The following is a 27,288-nucleotide window of genomic DNA, read 5'->3' as shown; positions in this document are numbered from 1 at the left end:
TGCATTTTATTTATAGCTGAATAATGTCCCATTGTATGGAGAGACCACATTTTGTTGATCTATTCGTCAGCTGAGGGGCATTTTGGTTGTTTCTACTTTTTGCCTGTTATGAATAAGGATGCTATGAACATCCACATACAAGCTCTAATATGGACATAATTTTCAATTCTCTCAGGGATATAACCTAGAGGGGAGATCCGGGTTAGATGACAAGTCAACGCTTAATTTTTTGAGGAACTACTAAACTGTTTTCCAAAGCTACTCCACCTAATTGTACATTTACACCAGCAGCATATGAGAGTTCCAATTTCTCTACATCCTCATCAACACTTGTTCTTTTCTGCATTTTTTATTATATCCATCCCAGTGGGTGTGAAGTAGAAATCTCACTGTGATTTTGATTTGCCTTTCCCTAAAGACTAATGATCTTGAACATCTTTTTACAGGTCTACTGGCCATTTGTGTATCTTTGGAGAAATTTCTATTCAAATCTTTGCCCTTTTTTTCAATTAGGCTACTTGTCATTTTATTGTTGAGAATTCTTTATATATTCTGGACATTAGAACGTTCTCAGATACAGTACTCTCCCTTTATCCGTGGGGGATACATCCCAAGACCCCTAATGGATGCCTGAAACCATAGATAGTACTGAACTCTGTATATACTATGTTCTTTCCTATACGTACCAATCCATGATAAAGTTTAATTTATAAATTAGGCACAGTAAGAGATTTACATCAATAACCAATAATAAAATAGAACAATTCTAAATATATACTATAACAAAAGTTATGTGAATGTGGCCTTTCTCTCTCAAAATATCTTCTTGTACTACACTCACCCTTCTTCTTGTAATGATGAGAGATGATAAAATGTCTATGGGATGAGATCAAGTGAGGGGAATGCTGTAGGCACTGTGAACACACCATTAGGCTATTATTGACCTTCTGACCATGAATCGGCAGAAGGATCAACTGCTTCTGGACCATGCTTGACAGCAGGTGACTAAAACCTCAGAAAGAGAAACCGTGGATAAGGGAGAACTACTGTATATGATTCGCAAATTTTTCCCCCATACCTGGGTTGTTTTTTCACTTGCCTTATCCTCCCAACAACCACGAGATAGTGCTGTGAGTATCCTCCATTTCACAGATGAGGAGACAAAGTTCATATACTTGTGTGAGGTTTCATAACTAGTAAGAGTTGAAGCAGAGATTCCAACCCAGACAAGCTGCCTCCACTCAGCCATAAGATATACTGTCAGAAATACAGAGCTCCTCATATTCATATTCAGAAATACAGAACCCCTCCCGGGCTACATAATGAGCACTAAGTGGATAAACAGGAGTAAAATAGTTAATTTAAAAAAAAACAGTATTGGGGCGCCTGGGTGGCGCAGTCGGTTAAGCATCTGACTCTTGATTTCAGCTCAGGTCATGATCTCGGGGTCCTGAGATCGAGCCCTGTGTTGGTTTCCATGCTGGGCATGGAGCTGCTTAGGATTCTCTTTCTCCTTCCCCCTCCCCCATCCCTTCCCGCACTCACTCATGCACACTCTTGCTTGCTCTCTCTCCCAAAAAAAAAAAAAAAGGAAAGAAAGAAACAGTATTACTGATGCTTTGCACAGAAATACCAGAGGGCCGTTCTCTTGTTTATATCAGTCTTCTTGAGAAGAGCGAGCAGCTTAAAATAAAGCACATTCAGCCTTAAAAGGCAAAATTTGGCCTCTAAACAGTGTCTATTCTTTTCAATTGTAGGAAACTTTCTTTCTATTGAGTTATGTAGTTGAAACAAAAGAATTCAGAATACAAGTGGTATTTTTGCTGAGATTCAAACATTCTAAATCATCACAGTGGGTGTTCTGTTAGGTGGAGGCCTATTTCTTGGCCAACAACCTCCTGTTTAAAATATATGCCTCCCCCAGCCTTACGGTACACAACTACTCTGTGAAAAGATGAACAAAGGGGAGTTTTAGCAACTGACATGTCATTCCAACCAGTCCTCCTTATTTTCCTCTTATTTCTGCCACCAACCATGTTAACTACAAAAATTATTCTATAAATAATTTTAGTATGTCTGTAGACTTATGTCCATGCTAATTAAAGGGTGAAATAGTAATTTAAAAGAATATGCTAAATCTACCAATACTGGCATGGAAAAAGATTGAATATGCATACCTAGCGCAAAAAAAAAAAAAAAAACCACCAAACCCTGTAAAACAATATAAATAATATGATCTTGTATTTATTAAAAATAGGCAATATGAAACATAATACATACACTAAATATGCACACAAACAAAAAAAAAATTTTTAATCATCTAATGATGGGGATTATCCCCCCTGGGAGCAGGGCATAATTTTTATGCAATGAAATGTCTGGCTTTTTAAACATAAGTACATAATATTTTGTTTAAAAAAAAACAAAGGTAGCCTTCTCTTAGATAATCCTATAAACCTATAAAGCTATGGAAATGAATGGACAAATAAGAATAAACTGAATAAATGAACAAAAGTTTATATTTTGCTACATATCTGGATAAGTTTTAGTGACTTTACAAACTTCTTTAAGTTCTAAGAAGAATTATGTGTTTGCATATGTGATTTTTGAGTGGGGGGCAGAAATTCCATAGTTTCTATCAATTTTTAAGTTACTCTCTGACCCCAAAAAACTTTAAGAACATTATCTTAAAAGATTATATGGTCTCATTATATGAAAGGTCAAGACAGAAATTGAAGGATCACATAACAAAACAAAACCCCTTAAGCCAAACACAGTATAGAGACACCTTTTCAAATCATGAAAGAATAGGCACTAGATCTCTCTTTGGTCCTCTTCTGTAGTTCTTAGCATAACACTGGGCTAATCTTATTCTTAAACTTAAGATTTATAGTTCTAAATGTTAAAGATATGTTTCTCTTTCCTTTTAGACACAATACAAACACCTTTCCTAAAGCAAAAAGAAAGAGAAATAATCTACCCTATAAAAACTAACTTTAACCACATATACAAGCAAGTTATTTGATTCATTTCTTTAAAAAATTGTTTATTAGGCATCTACGACATGCTAGACTCATTGTTCCTTTAATTAATGTCATTCTACATGCAGCAGATTGAAGAAACTGAAGGAACAAATGTCCAGCATTAGGCCATCTTAACTGTGCATGTCCCAACGTCTTGTACGATGGCTCTTTAGGGGACATGAAAAGGAAGAGCAGTGACAAACATACAGGACCTCAATCCTTAGATCAGTAAGGATTATCAGCAATAAAAGAAATGCAAACTTCCCCTTATATAGGAGCTTAACATTCCTAGACTTTTTCTCTTGGCCCTCACCCAACTCAATTGTCTCCGTGAAAAACAAGAGCTAATCAAATTTATCAGAAGAAAAATGAAAGATTTAGGCTCATAGGTTATTAAACTGACATATTTGTCCACAACAAAACCCTACTTTAATTCTAATGGTAATTTGAGTATTTCAGAAATGCATATTTTCTAAAAATTTTCTAAATATTATCATTCTAAAAATTCTAAATATTATTCAATGGCAATTGCATTGTCTATATAATGATGACTGGGGAGGAGCAGAAAAAAATCCTATCTATAAAATTAACAAGGAAGAAGTGGTGGGTCTAAGTGACTTATTTATTACTGTCTTAGAAGTGTTTTCTTAAGAAATCCTTGACTCACGTATGACTCCTTCCTAAAAATGCAGGAAGAGATTGCATGGAAGTGACATCTCCCATAGGTATACTCCCTAGTTCCAAGTAAATGAACATGAATTGTATGATTATAATACATCAGTTTTTATATTCTTGTGATAATTACGCTACCCGGGTTCTTACGTCAGCAGTAGAATGCAATGACGTTAAATCTAGAATCTGCCTTAATAATATTTGGCTTACCTAAAAGAAATTCCAAAGGCCAAACTATCACTGAATCCATAAATGTACAAAGAAACTCCTTGTTAACTAGCCTCTGACCTCCTTCAGTTTTCATAAAATAAAACTCTTTAAATTTCACTTTTAGTTTGGCTACTCATTTGTTTTGTTCCCAAATAGATTCCAACACCATGTTGGATGTCTTTCCTTAACAACATCCTGCCAAATAACACTGAGAGAAAACCATTAAATCACATTAATTGAAGTATAGGGCTTCAGAATAAAGTGTGAAAAGTGGCAAATCATGAGTGGTTTACATGTTTTTGTCACAGCAAAGTTACTTCTCCTCTTTATGACCCTTTCCAGAATTACAATCCAATGCCTGCACTTGGCTCATTCCTTCCCTTTTCCCCATCATTGGACAAACATACATATCATGATATAATACGTTCACACATATACATGGAAAAGAAAAGCTTCTAACTACTTTTTAAAATTAATTATAAATCAGCTGTCCCCCCCCCCCAAATGTGATGAAATTTATTTTGAACAAGCAGGAATGACTGTGGAATTAACCACCGTGCAAAATTCTTTGTGCAGAGGTTCTATTTTTTTTTAAAAAAATGAAAATTAAGATTTATCCACCACAATGTGAGAAAGACTTGGCCCACCATTGCTGGTTTTGAAGACGGGTGGGCCATGAGCCAAGGAATGGGGGCAGCCTCTTCAGAGCCAAGATATTCCCAGGCTACTAGGAAATTGATTCTCCCCTAGAGTTTCCAGGAGGAATGCAGCCCTGCCAATACCTTGATTTTAGTAAAGTGAAACCTGTGCCTGACTTCTAACCTCCAGAATTGTAAGATAATAAATTCATGTTGTTTGAAGCCATGAAATTCATGCTAGTTTGCTACAGCAGCAATAGGAAACAAACACACCCACTCATCTGCAACATTTCTCAGTCATTCATCTCTGCCTGGGAACCACAAACCGAAATATAAAACCAGAAGCAGAAACACAGAGGAGGAAGAGCACAACTGTAACCATCCAAGCCTTTAGCCCTAACTGGGCACAATACACAGATCAGCACCTACAAACACAATTGAAGAGGGGCAATCCCACACACACTGACCCAAAAAAATGAAATGTGACCTAAGCACCTCCTTTTATCTTCCAAGGGAAAATAACTAGGAAAAGCACAAAAGGGACAGCAGAGGGAAGCAGGTCACAAACAGAAGCAATTTCTGCAGGTATCAGCTGAGCTCCTAAACTAGAAACTGATACTGTAAATACGAGAGGAAAGAATCTTTCACACACAAGTTCTTTCTGTCATACTTACACTCTCCAAGAGAAGAGTGAGCTCAGCTTCTGGCAGCAGAATCTTAAATATTAAAACCATGAAGAGAGCTTTGACATAATTCAATTTAATTCTTCAACAGAGCCAAGATATTCCCAAGCTACCAACCTCAATGTCCAGCTCCTCAGCATCCTCCCCTCAGTGTATTACAACAACCTCCCATACCATCCACCCTCCTATATGCATCCTAACCCCCTTTGAAAGATTAACTTCTTGTGATCATGAAACTGCACACACAAAACCTCCCAAACATCATCCACTGCCTCTAGTCAGGTATATCTATATGTTACAGGGTGAAGTAACCTACTTAGCATGGCATTCTGCATGCCTCCCTATAGCCATCCCCTACCGATCTGCACCCTCTTTCTGGAACATTTTCGTCTGGTCCCAGAGCTCCCACCAGTTTCCATACCAAATGGCATCCTCTTTCATGAAGGCTTTAGAGTTTCCTCCCCAGCCCTATGTCTACCCCACCCCCACCTTTTGAATTCACATATTTTGTTCCTTAATTATAACAAAATATTGGGGGGGGAATTAATTATATATATATATATATATATATGCCCATGTTGATCTCCCCTTCTTGTGAGATTTTTTTTTTTTAAAGTAGGCTCCATGCCCAACATGGGGCTTGAACTCATGACCCTGAGATTAAGAGTCGCATGCTAGCTCTACCAACTGAGCCAGCCAGGCACCCCACCTCATGAGATTCTTAATTCCCTGAAGGAAGAAACTGTCTTAACCCCTGGCCTCCCTCACATAGTTCCTTACACATCATAAATATACAATAAACATTCACTGACAAAGAAATAACTTGAGGGGCGCCTGGGTGGCTCAGTCGTTAAGCGTCTGCCTTCGGCTCAGGTCATGATCCCAGGGTCCTGGGATCGAGCCCCACATCAGGCTCCCTGCACTGTGGGAAGCCTGCTTCTCCCTCTCCCACTCCCCCTGCTTGTGTTCCTTCTCTTGCTATCTCTCTCTGTCAAATAAATAAATCTTAAAAAAAAAAAAAAAAAAAGAAAGAAAGAAAGAACTTGATGTATCCTTGGGAAAAAAAGAAAAATCCTAATCATTCAGAAGTAATTAAGAGTCAGCCATGTAAGAAAACTTCTTCAACAGGGATCATTCAATTCCGATTAAATTATAATGTTTTAGAGGATTTTGTTTGGTTTGGTTTGTTTGCTTTCAGCAGGGAAAAATTCTAATGGGAACAAAGTGAGGAGTTTGTATCTCCGCCCATCTGCTGTTATTTCTACCACACAAATTCCTACCAGTTGACTTAGGGCCTAGAAGCTGTCCCAGGAGAAGAAACTGAAGACCCAGCTGGAAAACAAGCAAGTAATAACATAGGAAGGAACAGGACCCAAGCAGGCCCAGCCATCCCTCTACATCTACATCACACCAGTCCTGAGAAAGCCAGGCTCTCAGTGTGTCATCTTCAAAATTAACCCATCCTTAGGTTTAAAAGTTACAGCTGGTAGGTCTTGTGGCAATTCATCATACAAATGGACATGTGTATACAAATACGTCACTAAGAACTGGGGCAGTTCCTTCTCCAAATGGGGAAAGTAAAGATGACAGACTAGAAGAAAATCTTTTCGTAACTTCTAAATTCAAAAGCCTAGAGAATACATGGAAAAGAAAATAAGCATAAAAGATAGGTATTGAAGATGCTATGTATTATGCACAGGAGACTCACTATTTTTAAATTTAAGTCCCGCTGTATTTTCATCAGTTATTATGTGTGACTCTTAAATGAAATATTGGAAACAATAAAATTCAAAGTGCCAAGCACCAAGAAACCTGATTCAAAACCCTATTTCAAACAGTAAAACAATACGATACAAAACTTAAAAATCAAGTTATTAACAAAGTAGTCATACCTACAACTAACTCTTTGCCACATTTCTTGGCACAACAAACTCATTCTGAACAACTTGGTCCACACTAGGTCCTCAGTACACCTTTGTTTTAAAGTGTTTCTCCCTGTATAAACTCAGGGTCTAGGTCATCTATTGTAAGGATCTGACACATCATTTGATCTACTTGACATCAATTTTTACACTGAATAAAGAATGGTGTTTCGTTGTTCTGTTTTTCTCTGCCTTGTTTCAAAAACTATCCAGGTGTTAATGCTGACCTTTTGACCATATCTTGGCAAAGTTTAATTTGAACAGGCAATTTCTCATGACCTTCAAGTCTGTGTTCAACAATGAAATCACTTGGCTTTATATCCTATTCAGTTATTAATCACAAACAACAAAGGAAGAACTTTCACACAGAAAACGTGAAACCCATACTGCCCAACATTCACTTTGGTTCACTCTGGGTCACGTTCACCTGCAGCTAAAGTCATTGGAAACCACGTGATGACCCTGGCTTTTTAGAAACTACATTCAATGTTTTGCTGGCAAGGAAACAAAACAGCTATGTGACTTTAAGACAAGTGCTCCTCGAGGTTTGCAGTCTGAAGAGCGGGCACCAAAGGAAAGCAGCTGGATGATGGCGCAGGCGGCGGGGAGGGTGTGGAATGGGTCAGGGAGACAGGTGCCCATGTAATAGGCTGATCAGTTAATTACCCTCCTTGGGAGGGCCTGAGAGAGAAATTTCTGCCTTAGCATGGGATACCCACAGAGGACCTCCGCATTCTGACTCCACCCCCATAAAATTCAGTTCTTACAGTCTAGCCAAATTTGACTTTTTAGAAATCAGCTTGAAAGATTTGATTTTTTTTAATTAACAAAACAGATATTTACAATTTTATTTATTTTACTAATTTTCTTTGTTTCCTATTAGTACTGCTATTAATTTGGTCTTTGTTTCTGTTCTTTAAATTTGAGAAAGGAAGTAGCAGCGTAATGACAGAAATCCCTGGAATCAACCAACCTGTGTCTCTAATTTTAAAGATTTATTTATTTATTTGAGAGAGAGAGAGAGAGAGTGCTCAAGCGAGCAGGAGGAGCAGAGAGAAAGAGAGAATCTCCAGCAGACAACCCGCTGTGTGTGGAGCCAGACCCACAGCTTGATTTCAGGACACTGAGATCATGACCTGAGCCAAAATCGAAAGTCCAAGGCTCAACAGACTGAGCTACCCAAGTGCCCCACTATGCCTCTAATTTTAAAGGGGCTACTCTTAATGGTCCTGCAAAGCCCCTTTTAGCATCTCGAAATAGACCCATCAGGTCATCCCTCAACTCCTAAGTGGTTTTACTCAAACAGCCCTCTGGACTAAGCCTGCAATTGAAATAATGCCCCTGGCTGCCAAACTTGCAGAGGTACAAGCCAAAAAATTTCCCAAAGCATTAATAAAATCTCAAAAACAAGGACAAAATTAGGAAAGCAACAGATGAGGATTCTTTTTTCCTTTCTAACATTAGTCAGTCCCTATGTGGAGAAAGCCACAAGCTGCTTCTGACACTCAGCAAGCCCGAGTCAGTCCAGAGTGTGAAGGAAGTGGGCGGAAAGTCACATTAGGTGGGGACACTAAAAGGCCTCTTGCTGTGGCTTTAATCCCACCATGCCACCCAGCCACTCTTTCTCGAAACTCCCTGGGCAGGAACATAACTAGAATATTTACTTGTCCAAGTTGTCTCTTGAGTCAGTGAAACTAAACTCATCTACTTTCTATACAGCCAGGTCTTCAAAAGATTTCTATTCTCCTGGTCTGATTTTTGCTCTTCTTTCATCAGGGTCAAACGAAAGGGTCAAGATCAAAGGAAAAGTTGGCTAACATCTTAGATTCTCCCCAGAAGCAGAAACTGAGACAAACTTATACATTCATATGTATAAGTACAACTGATCCTTGAACAACCTGACCTTGAGTGCTCAGGATGCCAACCCCCTGCATAGTCGAAAATCCGCATATAACTTTTGATACCCCAAAAAAACTTAACGAATAGCCTACTGTTGATTGGAAGCCTCACCAATAACATAAAGTTGATTAACACATCCTTTGTATATGTATTATATACTGTATTCTTACAATAGCATAAGCTAGCAAAAAGAAAATGTTAAGAAAATCATAAGGAAGAGAAGAGACATTTACAATATTGTACTGTATGTACTGGGAAAAAAATCTCCATAGAAGTGGATCCATGCAGGTCAAACCTGTGTTGTTCAAGGTCAATTGCAGTTTATTTTGGAGGTGATCCCAAAACACACTGGGTGGGGAATGAAGAAATGAGACAGGAAAGGAAAAGTAACTAATAAAAGGTCATTTTCAAGCAAATTACCACTGAATCATAATCCAACTGGGAACTCAGAGAACCTCAGGGTAAAATGTTCATCTCAAAGGCAGCTCACCTAAGATGCAAGAGAGCAAGGGATTTATACTATAGCAGTCACTGGCTGTTGGCAGTTGACAGTGGTCAGGCACTTCCTGCCAACCCTGGGTGTGAGCTTTTCCAGCCAGAGAATGCCCTCAGGCAAAGGAATGCCAGTGACTGCAGCTGGAAGGCCCCAGGCACTGAAGTGCTAAAAGCCAGGGATATGGGTGGGACCTCCCACAGCAAGGATTAGGATTATTTCCAAAAGGGTAAACCAGAGGCAACCACATTAGTTAGAGGACACATCACAGAATACAAAGTTGAGCTCTCCTCCACAAAATTATCCTTCAAAAAAAGAGGATGCCATCTTATATTTAAACCCTGAAAGTTCTATTATTATGAGACACTGTCAATTACCCTGTCTTAATCTGAAATCACAAAGGACTGTTTGGGTAAAACACAAGAATCTGAAAGGACCTCACAACGTTCAACTTGGATGCCATTAAAGGTCAAGCAAAGAAATTTAACACAGACTTGGTTATTGAGGGTATGACTTTTCAATCTCAAGTGGTGGATGGTAAAGCAACTCAAAAAGGGCAGGCGGAGAGGAGGCTGGGGGAAACTAACAAATCAACAAAAACCTCTACCAGAACCTTCAGATGGGGCAATACAAAGTGAAGAAACAGGAAATGCTCGTCTTGACTAGTAATTACAGAAATTGAACATAAAACAATATGTGGAATTCACAACTGAATACTGGCTGGATCTCAAAGTTACTGACATATTTATATACAACTGACAGCATTAAACTTAACACAGTTAACACAGTCCTTCTAGAAAGCATTTAGTAATCAATGTCAGAAACGCTTGTCCCAGAAATTCTATTTCTAGGAACTTATCAGAAATAAACAACCCAAACAAAGAATGATACCAACAACAATTATAGTAATAGCAAATATTTACACAGCACTCACTAGAGCCGTGCCAGGCTGTTCTAAGTGTTTTATATTGGGAGTTCTCAACTGGGAATGATTTTGCCCCTTAGGAGATACTTGACAAGGTTTGGAGACATTTTTGTTTATCAAAACTGGTGGATAGAGGCCAGGGAAGCTGTGGAACGTCTACACTGCACAGAAGAGCTCCCACAGCAAAGATTTATCTGCCCAAAATGGTAAGAGGTCTGTGTCTGAGAAACCCTGTTTTGTATCTGTTCGCTTTTGTAATCCTCATGACAACCTTATGATATTTTTATTACCTCCACGTTACAGATCAATAAAGATCACTTTCACTCATCATTATCCATAATGTTGAAAAACTAGGAATAAACTAAATACCAAAAAACAGGGAGAGAGTTAAATTATGGAATGACCTAAGAGAAGCTGGAAAATACCTATGATATAATATAAAACTAAAATACTGGAATAAGAAACTAGGAGTGTGATATAATTACAATTATTTTAAGGTATGAATATAGAGACTAAATGGGAATATAAGACATTAAAGTTACTACTGTGTTAACATGGTAGAAATAGGAATGAATTTTTTCCCCTTTTTCTAACATTCTTTGATACTACTCTGATTTTTAAAAGAAAAAACACTCAACACTGCAGATAAGAAATTTGAAATTTTCTTTAAAGAATTATTTTTTATGAAATAAGGAATATCTTATTTTAAGATTTATTTTTTTTTAAGATTTTATTTATTTATTTGACAGAAACAGACAGAGAGAGAGAGGGAACATAAGCAGGGGCAGAGGGAGAGGGAGAAGAAGGCTCCCTGCTGAGCAGGGAGCCCGATGCGGGGCTCGATCCCAGGACCCTGGGATCATGACCTGAGCCGAAGGCAGACGCCCAGCGACTGAGCCACCCAGGAGCCCCTTAAGAATTATTTTTAAGTAATCTCTACACACAACGTGGAGCTCAAACTTATGACCCTGAGATCAAGAGCTGCATGCTCTATTGATTAGCCAGCCAGGCACCCCAGGAATACCTTATTTTAACAACACAACAGTTAACAAGCTAAGAAGACAGTTACTATTGAGAAATTAGAAAGAAGGATTTCCACAGAATAGCAACAAATGTTAGTGCTTTAAAATTCTGAAGTTATAATACGATTGTATGTTCAAGGTAAGAATCAATAACCTAGATTTTATATTTACCACTCTTTCTTTCAGTTATTGCATGGCTTACTATCATCTAAAGAGAATGAACAAAAAGAATCAAACTTTAATTCAGCTAAATCTGATTCATTTTAGCAACTCTATTATATACAGTAATTTAAACTATTTTTAATGTATTAATAATTGTAGCAATATTAGTAGTAGTAACATTATTGTTGTTGCCATTATTAGCAACAATGTACTGAATGCCTCCTACATAGGATTACTATGTAATCTAATCCCACAACATCCATACTAGGTAAATGTTTTTATGATCCCCATTTTCCAGCAGAGGTAAAAAACACTTAAAATGAAGCAACTTATCCAGGGCTCACAGGGTTAGTATATGGAAGTCCCTGGATTGAAATTCAAGGCAGTCTGACTCTAAAGCCCCAAGTGTACTTGGGGACAAGGTGGGGGTGAGGGAAAGATAGGCTCTACCCTTCCTCCACTCCATCAGCAACAGACGGATTGTAGCTGATACATGGTTGTAAAACCTACCCTCTGAAGTACATTTACTAATTGTGTGGGTAGACCTAACAATGATTTAACCAATCTTTTATCTCATATTTAGATATTTTTAAATTATTTTTTATAATTATCAATGGGTATTAACAAATAAATGCTTGTCGAAACTGCTGAGAGGATTCAAAGGGAAAAAAACAATAAGGTTGTCAGAGTTTCCGCCAGAAGCCACGTGATCAATGATTCTAACATGGGGGGATTTCAGTTGATCCCCATGTCCCACTGGATATTCAGTTCTTATGGATTTGGGGATTAAAAAAATAAGCCTATATCCTGTCAATAGGAAAATGGATACCTTAGATAAGTAGGACAGTCTGAGTAAACAGCTTAAGCATCTGTTTCCAAGAATGCTGAAGGAGAATGGATAGGAAGGTTAACTATAAAATATTTGTAGATATTAAATTGATGGGCTTAAATGTCTCTAGTCTAGCCTACCCAGAGCATATATTATGAAATGAAGTCACTGAAAACAAAATGCTGTGATCTGCTGAGATCCCGGAAGCGCAGATTAACTGAACAAATAAGAGGGATCAGGACACTAATAACATATCATCATAAGGCAAGGAGGGGAATTTGGCATAAGCCAAAGTAACAGGCTCCTTCCCCAGCTGAGCCGTTAATCAACTCAAAGCAGGCTACAGCGCGGTGGGAGGAGGCCCAGAGGAACATCTGGTCTCCAATTCCACACCTACGGGCGGTCCTCCCAGGCTCCAGTTTCAGGGTGCTGAGATGTCAGGAAGGAAGGCAGCAGGTGAGAAAAATGAAAAATGTCCTCTGTGGAAGAGTCCCTGTGTATGTGCTCTGACAAACTGTGAGTAAATCTTATCAAAAGTAGAGCCTTATTTGTAATACATGTGGCGATTTCACTGGAGAACAGAATCCTGATGTGTCTTAGCTGTATGTTTTTAAACGTATCAGAAATAAAAAATTGAAATGAAGGAAGATACCAACAACAATCATAATGACAGGAAATATTTCCATAGCACTTACGAGAGCAGTAACAGGTGGCTCTAAACACTTTCTATCAGGGGCTTTCGACTGGGAGTGATCTTGCAAGACACGTGGCAATGTCAAGAGACATTTTAGGGCATTTTAGACATTAGACATATTTACCAGCCATCGCCCCTTCTCATTAATTGACATCTATCTGATAGGTTTGAGCCGTTCTCCCACGAGTCATTAAGTATTTTAAATAGTAACTCTGCCTGAATATACTATAAATAGACAAAACAAATATCCTATCTAACAAAACCTGAGGTGTCAATAAATATTTTTTATTAATATGGAGTACTTCAGATATATTAACCAAATGTTAGCCTTTGAATATAACTTTCACCTCTTCTTGATCCCAGAAGACTGACACCGGAAAAATCTGTTTCATAATCACAGAAATTGTACCTCTTGCTTTGTGAATATACTTGCAACTGTGATTGCAGGTAATAATTCAAACACGGGGTGCCTGGATGACTCAGTTGATCTCTGCCTTTGGTTCAGGTCATGATGCCGGGGTCCTGGGATCAAGCCCCGCAGCGGGGTCCCTGCTCAACACGGGGTCTGCTTCTCCCTCTCCCTCTACCCCCTGCCCCCACTCATGCCTGCTCACTCTCCCTCTCTTTCTCTTCCAAATAAATAAAATCTTAAAAAAAAAATCAAATGCAAAACACTAACCTCAAGAAAGACTTGGTACGTGTGTTATCATTTTTCACTTTCAGCCCTATTAGAGGTTGCAAAATCTATTGCCATAATGACCCAGGTTGCTTGGCTTTGAGGCTATTTTGCACTTTTTTTTTTTTTTTGGTCTTCTGTATGATCAGCACATCTCATTATTGTCACTGTGTTGATATTCAGCAGCACTCCAGCCTGCTGCTGGATCTTCTGATTTACTGCCCTAGATCTAGAAACTGAATACCTAATACTAAAAGAGGGCCTGATGTGCTTCACAGATGTCCCTGCACTGCACACTCCAAGAAAGAAATGTCGATCGTCACCTCTGTGCAGTCTGCGGAGTATATGCAGTGGTCCTGGGCTGCCAGTGAGGAGAATCATCGAGTTTAAAACCACTTAAAACACCCCAGCAATTACAACAGGACCCAGAAAATAGCAGATCTCTATAAATGTTCTTTAAATCTTTTATTTTGGGCTCCTTCTTTTTCTCACTTCTAGTTCTTAGACGGGTGGCTCACCCGAGGTTGACAGAAAAGTAAGTGCTACTTGATTTAAGAATAAAAGCAGACGAGAAATTTTAGAAAATTACAGAGAAATCAATGCTGACACTCTTCCTAAAACAAACCCACTACAATAAGAATTGTTCATCATGAAACACCAGGCACATATTATTTACTGAAGACTTCCAAATTATGGGAAGTAAATGCCAATTCTTTATTTCAATAATCAAGAGGTAGATATACCTTCAACACCATTTATTTTCATTTAGATTTTATTACTCTGAGAAATTTTACAGCATGTGGCCCAGCAACAAATTCAGTGAATACACAGAACACAATCTCAAAGATTTTTTTTTTTTGTAATAGTGCACAGTTCATTTAGCCACAAAGTAACTTCTCATCACAAAACATAAGATTCTCCTTGTAACAGCATAAGAAATAAGTAGGAAGGAGGTGGGTAGATAAGAAGGATCCAGTGGGACTTGAGAACTGTTTTCTCAACCTACTTGCAAAATACCCATAACCTCCCAGTTTAAAATCCATCACTATGAAATCCACCATGATTTTTTAAATTCATACGAGCAAAGATAGAACAGAACAATTGTTTTAAAGAATTTGCATGGGCAGAGATAAAATATAATAAGTATTTTCATTTCATGATGTCTTTCTCCTCTATTCCCAAATGTCCCATAAATCACATACACACAAACTATGCTTTTCCTTTCTTTTCCTGCTGTAACACTAGTTATTCAGAGTTAGCCATTAAATATTTATTAAAAACTAACTAAACAGTTCTCAGAGCAATGCCAGATACCAGACTGCATGGGTGGGTTGGAGTTACCTAGAGTTTTAGAAAGTGAATCTGCTGGGGAAATGAATTTCTTCTGTCAAACACAATCCAGGAGCTACTAACACCAGAAAGGGCGTGACTGTGTAAGTGTTGAAGCAGAAGCTAAAGGCACAGAATTCAGGAATAGAACAAGAAAACAGGCCAGGTCAAAGCCAGGAGACTCACTCTGGCAGCAGGTTCCTAGCTAGGGGCTGGCTGGGCCAGGAGAAAAGGGTCAGGGTTGGTGTGAAAGGAGGAGCTACCTCTCAGAGGGCCAAGAGGATTGCTATCTGAGGAGGCATTTCCACTGATGATATGCAAGTGACCTGGAAGAATTTGTACAAGATGCCTATCTTACAACCTCTGTGCATTCCAGCCTCTCACGGTATCTGGATGAACAGCATTAAACTGAAATCTATCATGTTTCCAGACCATTATGACAGTTCTCCTCTATTTGGAGAAATAGTCCTCTCTGCAGACTAAATAAAGCTTTTTCATACAAGATATCAAAAGGCAAATAGGTCGTACAGCACAGAATCATATGGGAGGCTATGTGCCCTTTTCCTTTGCTTGCCTTGCTTGCTTGCAAACAATAAAAACCTTTCTGAACAAATGAAAGTGAACTTTGAAACCAGCAAAACATTTCGGGCACCTTGCCACAAAGACATTCTCCAAGCAACTGCAGGCCATTTGTTGTCATGTATTTCTATATTTCTTGCCACGTACTGGATCTGCAGTTAAGTGAGTCCAGCATAGGATTACTGCCTTGATGCTATGATGTGAAAAATCACTAACAGATCTAGATCGAAGGATGAGGACAAACTGGTCAATTTTCAGTATGATGATGCATATGGGGCCTCATTTAAACTCATGTCTTATCTTTATTTATCTAAGCCGTATTCATTTTTCCTGGATTAACTTGAAAGGCTCTACTAACAAAAACAGCCACCATTTACTATAATCCTTCCTGCAAGTTGCCAAGTAATGTGCAAGGGATTTTACACAGATATACCTTTAAAGACTCACAACAATCCCATTATCACCATTTTGCAAGTGAGGAAACAGACCCAGGATGCAGGATGGCTGGGATTCAACTGTAAGTCCAACTCCACAGCCTCTTCCCACAAAGTGTATTATGCTCTACAAATTACATGGAAAAATGAGCATTCTATAGATACCCCTGGGACTTACCATCCCTAGGAAAGTAATGTATTGGTATAGGAAAATGTAATAAAATCGTGAGGGCACCTAAAGAATCACCAGTCGCAGCACAGTCTGGGATGATGCTGACAGCTATCACACTAGAGAAGAGAAAGAGAAAATACAGAATTTAAATCCAAAGACTCAAACTTCTATCCCAGAGATCCAGAAATCACTTCTGTCTTTTAAGTTGGAAGTTAACCATCTTCAAACTCAAAAGAAATTCAAATAAGTCATTCAAAATCTGCCGTTTTGTAAGAATTTCCTTCAGAATCAGTAGTAGTTTAAAAAAAGTCAGAGATCCGGGCGCCTGGGTGGCTCAGTTGGTTAAGCAACTGCCTTCGGCTCAGGTCATGATCCTGGAGTCCGGGGATCGAGTCCCACTTCGGGCTCCTTGCTCGGTGGGGAGTCTGCTTCTCCCTCTGCCCTTCCCCCCTCTCATGCTCTCTCTAATAAATAAATAAATAAATCTTAAAAAAAAAAAGTCAGAGATCCAAAAAACAGGAAAAAAAGGGTGGATGGGTGGATGCAATGTAGGAAAAGGCAATTCATTGAAGAATTTGTTCAAAGAGCCATTAAACATATGCAGAGAAGTTCAATTACAACAAAAAAAGGGATGCAACCTTCGGGCACCTGGGTGGCTCAGTCGGTTGAGCATCAGACTCTTGATTTCAGCTCAGGTCATGATATCAGGGTCATGAAATTGAGCCCCACATGGGGCTCCATGCTGAGTGTGGGGCCTGCTTAAGATCTTCTCTCTCCCTCTCCCTCTGCCCCTCCCCCCCACTCTCACTCATGGGCACATGTGCGCTCTCCCACTCTCTCAAAAAAAAAAAAAAAATGCAAATTCAAACATTTATATACTACTTTTCATCTCTCTACACTTCCTGGACAGCAACTTAACAGTAGACACTTATCTGCCCCCAGCAATTACCCAAATGAACTAAGATATATGTACACATTTCATTATTTCTAACAATTTTTTTTAATGGGATGCTACTAATGCTGGATGGTTCCGACTTTGGTTCAAAATGAAAAACCACGCTGCTTGTGGGAACTTAGTTGTAAAGCTGCACATTTGTATATTCATAGGAAAAGGTGCGGAGGACAAACAAAACTATTAACAATAGGCTATGAAGGGGGAGAAGGAATGACAATTTTCTACTCTGTATAATGTTTATTCTGCACTGAATTTTTTTTTAGAAAGAAACTGATTGCTTAAGGTGTTTTTTTTTTAAGGTGCTTAAATACATTATTAAAAATTACATTTGGGATCGAAAATTTCTTACAATAAAATACCTTGACAGCCACCCTCACAGGGAGCCCACGCTTACTTTTGCCCAGCTCACAATCCAAGTTTCAATCTTCTGCTTTAGACAGAAAGTTTGACCTGTGTTCCTTTAGTCCTAGACTAAAATTTCACTTTGACACAATGGTAAAACTAGGCTATGACTCATCTTCCTCTGCATAACAATGAAAGTTCTAGTTCAGTGGGAAAAAAACTACTTGAGTTGCCAGTTCACTGAACTGTTCAAATCAAAATATTGCAGCAGGATCGAGCGAGTCACTGCACCCAGATCCTATCTAGTGCTCCTAACAGTCCTTTCTCCTACCAGTCTTTTCGCTGGCCCTCCAATCAAATCTGGAATTTGCAAATGGTTAGGATAGGAAGCACCTGGTGCCCTGAAAATAAGGGTCAAAGAACCCAAGTGTAACATGAAACAGATCCAGGACCCATGTCATGAGCATGCCTTTCAAGTTAGGCCAAGGGAAAACACAACAAAAATGATGGCAGGGTGCACAGCTTCAGCCTAAATATATTTTAAGCACCATAATGAACATTATATTTGTTTTCCTATTCCTAGACTCTGGGTACCAGGCAAAGCCCATTATCAACTGACTAGATTTTGATAAATTTTATAGAACTTATTCTTTTTATTTACCTTGAATGTTACTATAGTTTGCAAGGTGCTTTAAAATGCCCCCTGGGGAATGTGAATGGTTTGGAGACCTAGCTCAGAGGTTCAGTGACTTACACAGTCAATCACAGGGGAACGGAGACCCAGGTCCATACCTAGAGTAGTTGTTCAGTACCATATTAGTCAGACATCTCATTCTGCCCCCAAATTCTTTTGTTTCAAACAAGTCACTCTGTCCACCCTTCTCCCAATTTAACAATTTTCTCTCTCACCTCTGCAAATTATATTCCACCTGGTCTTCCTAGCCACCAATGCATTTTCTTTATAAACATTAAGATCAGCTAAAAACTCACAAGCCCTGAGAAATTCTCCCAGACAAACTTCCCTACGCTTTGATGCAATCAGCTGGCAGGTCAAGCCCTTAATATCTGGCAAAGATAAACACACTCCTTCCTTTCAAACTAATCTTTACACAGGTCCTTCCAGAGAACCTCCTGGTAGTGAGCCGCCCCCCCCCCCACCAGCCCCACCTCCACATTCACAGAGACACCTCAGCCCCTGATGAAATTCTTATTCCAAAGTTCTCAACCTGCCTTGCTTCATGAAGACACTGCCACCTGGGAGGCTTGTCTCTTGAGAAGGCTGCTCAATGTGTCCCAAGGTTAGCCGGTTCTCCTATGATCTCTTCCAGGAGCTTCTTCCCAGATGACAGCTGATATTCAGAGAAGCCACAGTCTAATACAACATACTCTCCTACATCATCACCAACTGGAAATGAAGAGATCCAGCCCTCTTCCAGCCTTCCTGTTGCTCAGAGGAATTGATTCATTCATTCCACAAGCAGATACTAGGCCTTTCCTGCATGCCAGACACACAGCTGGGTGCGGGGTACAATGGTGACAAAGTTTCCTTCGTGCCTTCTTCATGGAGCTTTCGGTCTCCTAGGGAGCAAACAACATTCCCTTGTGCTTCTCCACCTTGAATCACCGTAGAATCAGTCAGAGAGTTTTTGAAAAGCCACAAAGTCAGGGCCTCCGTCTGCTTAAATCAGAATCTCTGGCTGTAGGGCTTCAAACTGGTGATTCTAATGTGGAGCCAAGGTTGAGGATATTTTAACCAACCCACCTCAAAAGGAAATGGCTGACAGAGAGTCCTGTCAGCCACCAGGCAAGCAGGAAGGATGGCAAGATACGCTGGGCCTCCCAGAAGTGGTTTCCTGAGCAGGGCAATTTCTAGACATAAATCATCTGTGCATTAGTAGATGCCTACAAGTCCTAGAATGGAACCAAATAATTTTTTTTTCACATTTTCAAGACTGTTTTTTAACTTTGGTCTCCCTCAATTAGATTACTTTTAATATTTGATCATCTGTACACAGACATCAAGATTAAGAAAAGGAAAGGAATTAGGTCACAAAAGCTTTGGGTTAATATTATAAAATAAGAATATTCTATATCAAAGAAAGATAGATAATAAATACATAGATGGATGGATAGATGGGTAGATAGACAGACAGACAGACAGACATAGAGATTCAGATTTCAACTTACTCCGTTTTCCCTGTTGTAGCTCAGTGGGTGGCTGGGAGGCAAATACACTGGGTTCCCCATTCCAGATCACACCATAGAGCAAAGGATCAGCAATTTCAAAAATAACACTGAATGGCTTATTTTGAGCAAATATGTATCTAAAATTCACTCCATTTTATACCTTGTTTTTTATTGTTCCCTTTAAATTCTGCAATGGTCATTTGCATATCAACTCTTTATTGTCAAAAGTTTAATGCAAAACACTTATGGTTTCATTCTTTCTACCTTACTTGAGGTTTGTAAATAAAAGATTCATCCAAAAAAAAAAAAAAAAGATTCATCATAAAGTTTAATCTGTTATGGAGACTGCTCTGAAAACCAAAAAAGGCCATGTGTTGCGATGAAATATAATACCCATTAAAAATCTATTTTTTTGTATCTTTATTTCTTACAAGATCACTAGAGATCTACCCAGCAAATATAAAAATATTCAGTTTACCAAAAACCAATGAGAAGAGAGCCTAGGCCTTTGTGGAATTTGAAATCAAGTACACATTGGTTTGCTATTTTTATTAAAAGAACATGTCCTGAATTTTTTTTTTTTTTTCTAATGCTTTCAATTTTCCTAAAGCCTTTGGGCTGGTCAGAGGGCAGGAGAGAATGCTATCTAAATGGACCAGAATTCATATTTAAAGCTACAGTCTACTCATTTTAAAATGTGCTTACTATTTAAAGATTTGTTTGTATTTTTCTCCTGTCTTTTGATTTCACCACCATAGTCACTTGAGGCTTTTTGTAGCAAGACAGTAACACAAACACAAGTGGACTGTGGAGACTATAAAAGCCAAAGAAAGAAGATTAAATCAGAGTCCAGAGATCTTTGAAAGGCCATGATGCCACAATGCTTTCATATGCATGGGATTTTTTTTTTTTAATTTTTTATTTATTTATTTGACACAGAGAGAACAAAAGAGAGAGAGAGACAGCAAGCACAAGCAGGGGGAACTGCAGACAGGGGAGAAGCAGGCTCCCCGCTGAGCAAGGAGCCCCATGTGGGGCTCCATCCCAGGACCCTGGGAACATGACCTGAGCCGAAGGCAGCTGCTTAACTGACTGAGCCACCCAGGCGCCCCAATGCATGGGATTTTAATTCTGGTCCCTGAACTGTATTTTAATTTTCAGTTGAGAGCATATTGTTCTTTAAATAAGAGAGAAAAGTAATAGCCAAAGAAGTGAGTTATAGCCCACTGATCTCCTATTACACTTGGCCAAGAAACCCAACTAAGAAAGTAGGGACTGCTCCAACTATTTTAGTTTAAATGTGCTCCACAGAGAACGTGCCTACCAGCACTGACCACCTCATTCACATGGAGTTAGGAAGGAAAACAGTAAGAGATAAAGAGTAATTCCAAAGGGAAGAAACACATACTGTAAAAATTCTAACCAGCCTGAAACTTTTCCCACAGAGACAACATTCAAGCATGAATGTGAGGTCAAACAATACCCATCACTTGGGTTGTTTTTTTTTTCCTCGAAAAGCTTCTATGACCAGTACGCAAATATATACATTAAACAAGATACGTACATCTGACCTGATCAGAAAATCTAGATCACCCTGGAAATAAACGCCGGTGAGAAACGTACATGACCACATCCAATGTGAAGTTCTGCATCTCTGTTTCTCCTCGACAGCACGGTGCTAACACGAAAACCCCTTCATTTACAGTCCTCCCAAAGTACAAATGTCCTCTTTGCTCCTTTACCAGTTCTACACTATATATTTTAAAAGGTAAAACATCTTTCTAGCCAGTACAATAAACCAGGTACACCATGGGATGAGCTCTGTCACTGTCCAATGGCAAAGAGGAAACTTTATACGACAATAAATAGTCAAGCCACATAATAAGCTACTTTGAAAATACAGGGAGATAAACTGAAGCACATTTGTGACAACGGATTTATGGACCCTTGAGTGCTTCTTCCAAAGAAGCTAATGACTGGCAAACTGTCACATTTTGAAGAGAAGGATGAAGCAGACAGCCTTGGTCTCTACTATTTGGAGTCTAGACAGATGTGGCGTCAGGAAGCACAAACTGGTATGTTCCCTTCACCAGCCAGGCCCTGCCTTTGGCGGCTCTGTTAACAAATTGGGTTCACTAAGTGACTAAGAGAGCCCTGTCTTTGCTGTCGTCCCCTTTTCAAAACCTCCCAGGGTGGGAGTCATGCAAGTTGACACACTTACCTGGTAAGTGCTTGCAGGCCTGGCGAGCTCCTCGCCCTGGCAAGTCAAGTCTACACTTTTTCCAACGAAACGGGGTAGCTGCTCGGCCGCTCATCACCTACAATGGCTTAAATGACGAGGAAAAAGATGCGGAGGAAGTGCACAACAAAAGCAGCCTGCGAACTGCACACTGGGATGTCCTGTTTTGGGGTGGCTTTTATTTTTCCCATGAGAGGATCTGACTAAAGCTAACCCAGCCTCCTCTACACACCAGACAGTTAGTTACATTTAGCAGTCAGTGAAAACTCCTTAGGTCGTTTTCATTATTGTCGTTGTTGTGTTTTTGTGGTTTTTTTTTTTTTTTATTGTCACAACTCAGGGCTCTTGAATGTTTCTAATCTACTACAAAGAGATTATAACTTTGCTTCCTGTTTTGACAGTGTTGGCTGGTAAAGGACACCTCCACCCACCTTCCGACCCACTATGTATATAAATAGAGGCATTTGCCCCAGGTGCACAACTGGGCTGACGAGTTTGGTTATAATTTGGACTTGTTATTTTACTTTAATATGCACATATACCTTGGAGAAATGAAATTCACAAGGATTTCTGCTTAATTCCTCACACATTACTATTATGGAAAAAAATAAGCTTCACCACACAGAGTTATAAAATAAGAAGTAAAACTTTTGACTCATATTTTCCAGCCTCTGTGATTCTGTGTATGTGAGGTCCTCTCTTGCTCTGCACATGTTATCCATGCACAACAAGCAAGGAAAATCAGTCCCCATAGTGCCACACCCTCTTCTTTTTCTATTCTTTCTTCTCGCCTGCTTTGAAATAGAAACTTTTCACTTATAAGCAAAAATTTTCATATTTCATAGAATATGTACCCTTGCCAGGATACACAGGGGCTTAAGGTAAAAGCCATCTCTGTCCCCGCTACTGGCTGAGGTATGATCGAGAGAACTTGCCAAGACTTGCCCCACTCTCCTCCTCCTTATCTCTGTGTGTTTCCTAGATTAGAAGCTGTAGGACTCCGGCAAAATACATTCTAATACAATCTCCAAATTTGTAAAATGGGAGTAGCAGCCCCACCTGTTTCCTCAGATTGTTGCGAGGAGCAAGCAGCCAAAAGCACAGTGCCATCAATTATGCCACATGGTCAAAGCCCAATTCTTTTTTATTTTTTTACAAAGATTTTATTTATTTATTTGAGAGAGAGAGCACAAGCGGGGCAGCCAGAGGGAGAAGCAGACTCCCCACTGAGCAGGGAGCATGACGCAGGTCTGATCCCAGGACCCTGAGATCACGACCTGAGCCGAAGGCAGACGCTTAACCAACTGAGCCACCCAGGCGCCCCCAATTCTTTTTTTTTAAGAGCTTTATTGACATATAATTCACACAGTATGTAATTAACCCATTTAAAGTGCAGAATTCAAGGATTATTAGTATATTCACAGAGATATATGCATCCCTCACTACAATCAATTTCAGGCCACTTTCATCACTACAAAACGCAATCTCTGTTTTCTGCGCACCGGCCAGCCCTAGACAACCATGAAAATCTACTTGTAGGTCGCTATAGGCTTGCCTTTTCTGAACATTTCATATAAATAAAATCATAGCATATGTGGTCTTTTGTGACAGGCTTCTTTAACTTAGTATAATGTTTTCAAAGTTCATCCATGTTGTAGCATGTATCAGCACCTCACTTCTCTTTATGGTTGAATAATATCCATTGTATAAATACCCCACATTTTATTTATTCACTCATCAGCTGATGGACATGTGGGTTGTATTTAACCTTTGGCTAATACAAATAATGCTGCTATAAGCATTCATGAACAAGTTTTTATGTTGACGTGTTTTCATTTCTCATATATGTGACTGCTGGGTCATACAGTAACTCCACGGTTAACCTTTGGAAGAGCCATCAGACAGTTTTCCAAAGTGACGGCACCATCTTACATTCCCACCAGCAGTGTATAAAAGTTCCAATTTACCCACATATTCACCAACACTTATTATTAGCTACCTTTTTAATTACAGCCATCCAGTTGGTCTGAACTGGCATCTCATTGTGGTTTGATATGCATTTCCCTGGTGGTTTTATCAAAGCCTAATTTTATCAGTGGCCCAAAAATGTCTCCATTCTTGTAGCAGGACTCAATACTCAAAATATGGAACAACCAGTAAGGCATGAATACTGGCTACAGTGCTGAAACAAGACCTTAAAGGTGTCCGGCTTTAACGGTGGCTATTTTCCAACAGGTATGAAAACATTTCAACTGATACAGCTGTATGGGTTCATGCCAGCTAAATAACTACTGACCTTTGAATCATATCTCCAGTAAGAAGCTATTAAAGCAGCTAGTCCTTCTTTCTCTACCAAAGGGCTCCTTAAGAAAACTTAGAAGATGAAATTCTCAATGTAAATATGATATTTCAAACATTTACAAATCATTCCTTTCCTTCTGTCTTTCTATATGTGTCTTCCCCTTAAATACGAATAGGTTTAGGAGTGCCTGGGTAGCTCAGTTGGTTAAGCGACCGACTCTTGGTTTTGTCTCAGGTCATGATCTCAGGGCCGTGGGATCAAGCCCCACATGGGGCTCCTCACTCAGCAGGGAGTCTGCTGGAGAGTCTCTCTCTCCTTCTTCCTCTGACCCCCCCCAACTCACGCACTCTCTCTCTCTAAAATAAAATAAATAAATAAAATCTAAAAAAAAATAAAATAAATAGGCTCAACTAAAGCAGCCTCTGAACAGCCATAATTATTTATCGGAAGAAATTTTAGACCAGATGTGACTTAAGATTGAGAGTCTCACAAATTTTGAAGGTAGACAAGAGGAACAAGTCAGGATCTAGATACCAGCAGTATTTTCCCCTTACTTCTTAAAAATGTGACATTGGTCGAGAAGATATATGCACCCCTAAGTTTATCACAGCATTATTTACAAGAGCCAAATATGAAGCAATCTAAGGGTCCCTCGATAACTGAATGGATAAAGAAGCTGTGGCATATATTCACACACACACACATACATATATAATGGAATATTACTCAGTCATAAAAAAGAATGAAATCCTGTCATCCACAACAACACAGATGGACCTAGAGGGTATTATGCTAAATGAAATAAACCAGAGAAAGATAAATTCTATATGATTTCATTTATACATGGAGTCTAAGAAACCAAATAAACAAACAAATAGAAACAGACTCATAAATAGAGAACAAACCTGTGACTGCCAGAGGGGAGGGGGTGGGGTGGTGGGCAAAACAGGTCAAGGGGATTAAGAAGTACAAACTTCCAGATATAAAATAAATAAGTCACAGGAATGAAAAGTATAGCATAGGGAATACAGTCAATAATAGTGTAATAACTTTGTATGGTGACTGATGGTAACTATACTTACCAACAGTAAGCACAGTGTAACATACACAATTGTCCAATCACTATGCTCTGCACCTGAAACTAATGTAACATTGTGTGTCATCCATACTTCAAGTAAAAAAGAAATGTGATATAAGGAGGATAGTAATTATTCTAATTCGAAGGGATTATCTAATCTAATTCAAAGAATTATCTAATTTTAAATTCAAAAACTCTAATTCAAAGAGATTATCAGTTTTTTTCTAAAGCAAAGGGATTATCTAATCTAATTCAGAGGAATTACAGTTTTCTTCAGACTTTTTGGTATTTGAACAAATTCACGTACAATGATATGAATTATCTCTTTCCTAAAACATCCGATTTTAGGATTTTCATTTTCTTGATTCCTAAAAAATATAAAATAAATAAACAGAATAAAGCCTACATAAAATATGACAAAGAAAATACAAAAATGCCATAAGCTTTAAAAAATAATTTTTTCTTTATTTTCCAATATAAGACCTCAAGCCTTACATGTATTAATAATATGATTCATCCCTCTCCTAAGAAATTTTCCATGTCCCAAGGCTGCACTATGTAATCCATTGTTTTAGTTATTTCTTGGCATACAGCTAAGTATGAAACTGGCCGCTGAACTTTCCTATGTCAAATAGAACTTTCCACTGTGGGAAATTTCTAAAACATTCATATTAAGCTAAGTGGAAATGTCATCATAGCTCAGGAGCAAATATGGTCTGTGTCAACCAGTACAACTTCTAAAGTAGATTCTATGCAGGAAAAGCAAACCATTGATCAAACACAAGCACAAAGGTTTTATCAGAGTTGCTATAAAAACTTGATGGTGAAGAAAATCAGAAGCAACCAACAGCTTATCAAAGGTATCTGAAAGTTCTTCTAAAAAAATCTAATAGGAGGGCACTTTTTAAAATTGTTTGGTAATGTCAGAACCCACTCCATCCACAGACCCCTTCTGCTAGATTACAAGTTGACCTCATTTCTAGTTCTTGGGAAATCAAGAGACCATTTATGTTGCAAGTATCTGTCTAGGGGATGCACTTTCTTATTCAATCTGGTGTTGACAGCAATAATCAAATTTGGTACATACCACTAGCTCTATTATAGCTCAACAGCAACTGGCTGCCAGCCTAGGTCCACTGTTTCATCAAAAAGGAAAGACAGGATTGGACTGGAGAGAGAATCACAAAGTGAATCAGCTGAAACTACAGGCAGTGCAACAGAAGTCAGAGAGCCCCTGGGAGACTAAGCTCTCTCCACTGGGGAGGCGCAAGCCCAGCACCTTCAGCTCCCTCAGGCACGGGCCAGGCACCAGTGAGCCAACCTTGCTGTGGAAGGCATGCATTTTCTTCATCCTTTCTGTTACCTACAAACCATCTTGGCTTTGAACATCTCATTGTAACTGTCAGTCCTAACTAATGAACCTACATGTAACCCTGCACAGCAGCAGACAAAAACTAGAGACAAACCACACCCTCCAACACCAGTGCAAGCAACGCTGGAGTTAAGGCCCTTCCTGCGAACTCTCTAGACAATACTGGCTTCACTTTGTAATTCTTCTATGCACACTTAGGCTAGAATCAAACATTTTTCTCAGATCACAAAATGCTAAATTAATCTTCTTATGATAAAAACAAAGTCAGCTTTAAAAATAATTGGAGAGGGAGGGGAGATCTGACTTTGAAATTTTACTGGAGGGGCGCCTGGGTGGCTCAGTCGTTAAGCGTCTGCCTTCGGCTCAAGTCATGATCCCGGGGTCCTGGGATCGAGCCCCGCATCGGGCTCCCTGCTCCGCGGGAAGCCTGATTCTCCCTTTCCTACTCCCC

General features: G+C 39.2%; 1 protein-coding gene across 11 annotated transcripts in view; it reads right to left on the bottom strand.

Annotated features, from left to right (window-relative positions):
- The window catches only part of UTRN (utrophin), a 496,097-nt gene that overhangs the window by 420,487 nt on the left and 48,322 nt on the right, over positions 1 to 27,288 (bottom strand). For 7 of the 11 annotated variants that reach the window (XM_045865681.3, XM_054505584.2, XM_045865682.3 and 4 more), the window contains exon 1: positions 22,068 to 22,225. The exons of 3 other annotated variants lie outside the window; for them this stretch is intronic. In XM_045865681.3, coding sequence (XP_045721637.2) covers positions 22,068 to 22,161 — 94 coding nt within the window. In that variant the 5' untranslated portion in view covers positions 22,162 to 22,225. Of the gene's footprint in view, positions 1 to 18,889; positions 19,235 to 22,067; positions 22,226 to 27,288 lie in introns of those variants that run through there. One more of the 11 variants, XM_054505589.2, reaches the window with a different exon arrangement.

This window comes from Mirounga angustirostris, unplaced genomic scaffold (assembly GCF_029215605.1).
Source record: "Mirounga angustirostris isolate CCGP_5_RB_7025 unplaced genomic scaffold, mMirAng1.0.hap1 SCAF_8, whole genome shotgun sequence".
In the NCBI taxonomy this organism is placed as follows: Eukaryota; Metazoa; Chordata; class Mammalia; order Carnivora; family Phocidae; genus Mirounga; species Mirounga angustirostris.
Note: the sequence above shows the minus strand (reverse complement) of the source record. Positions and strands in the feature narration are given on the sequence as shown.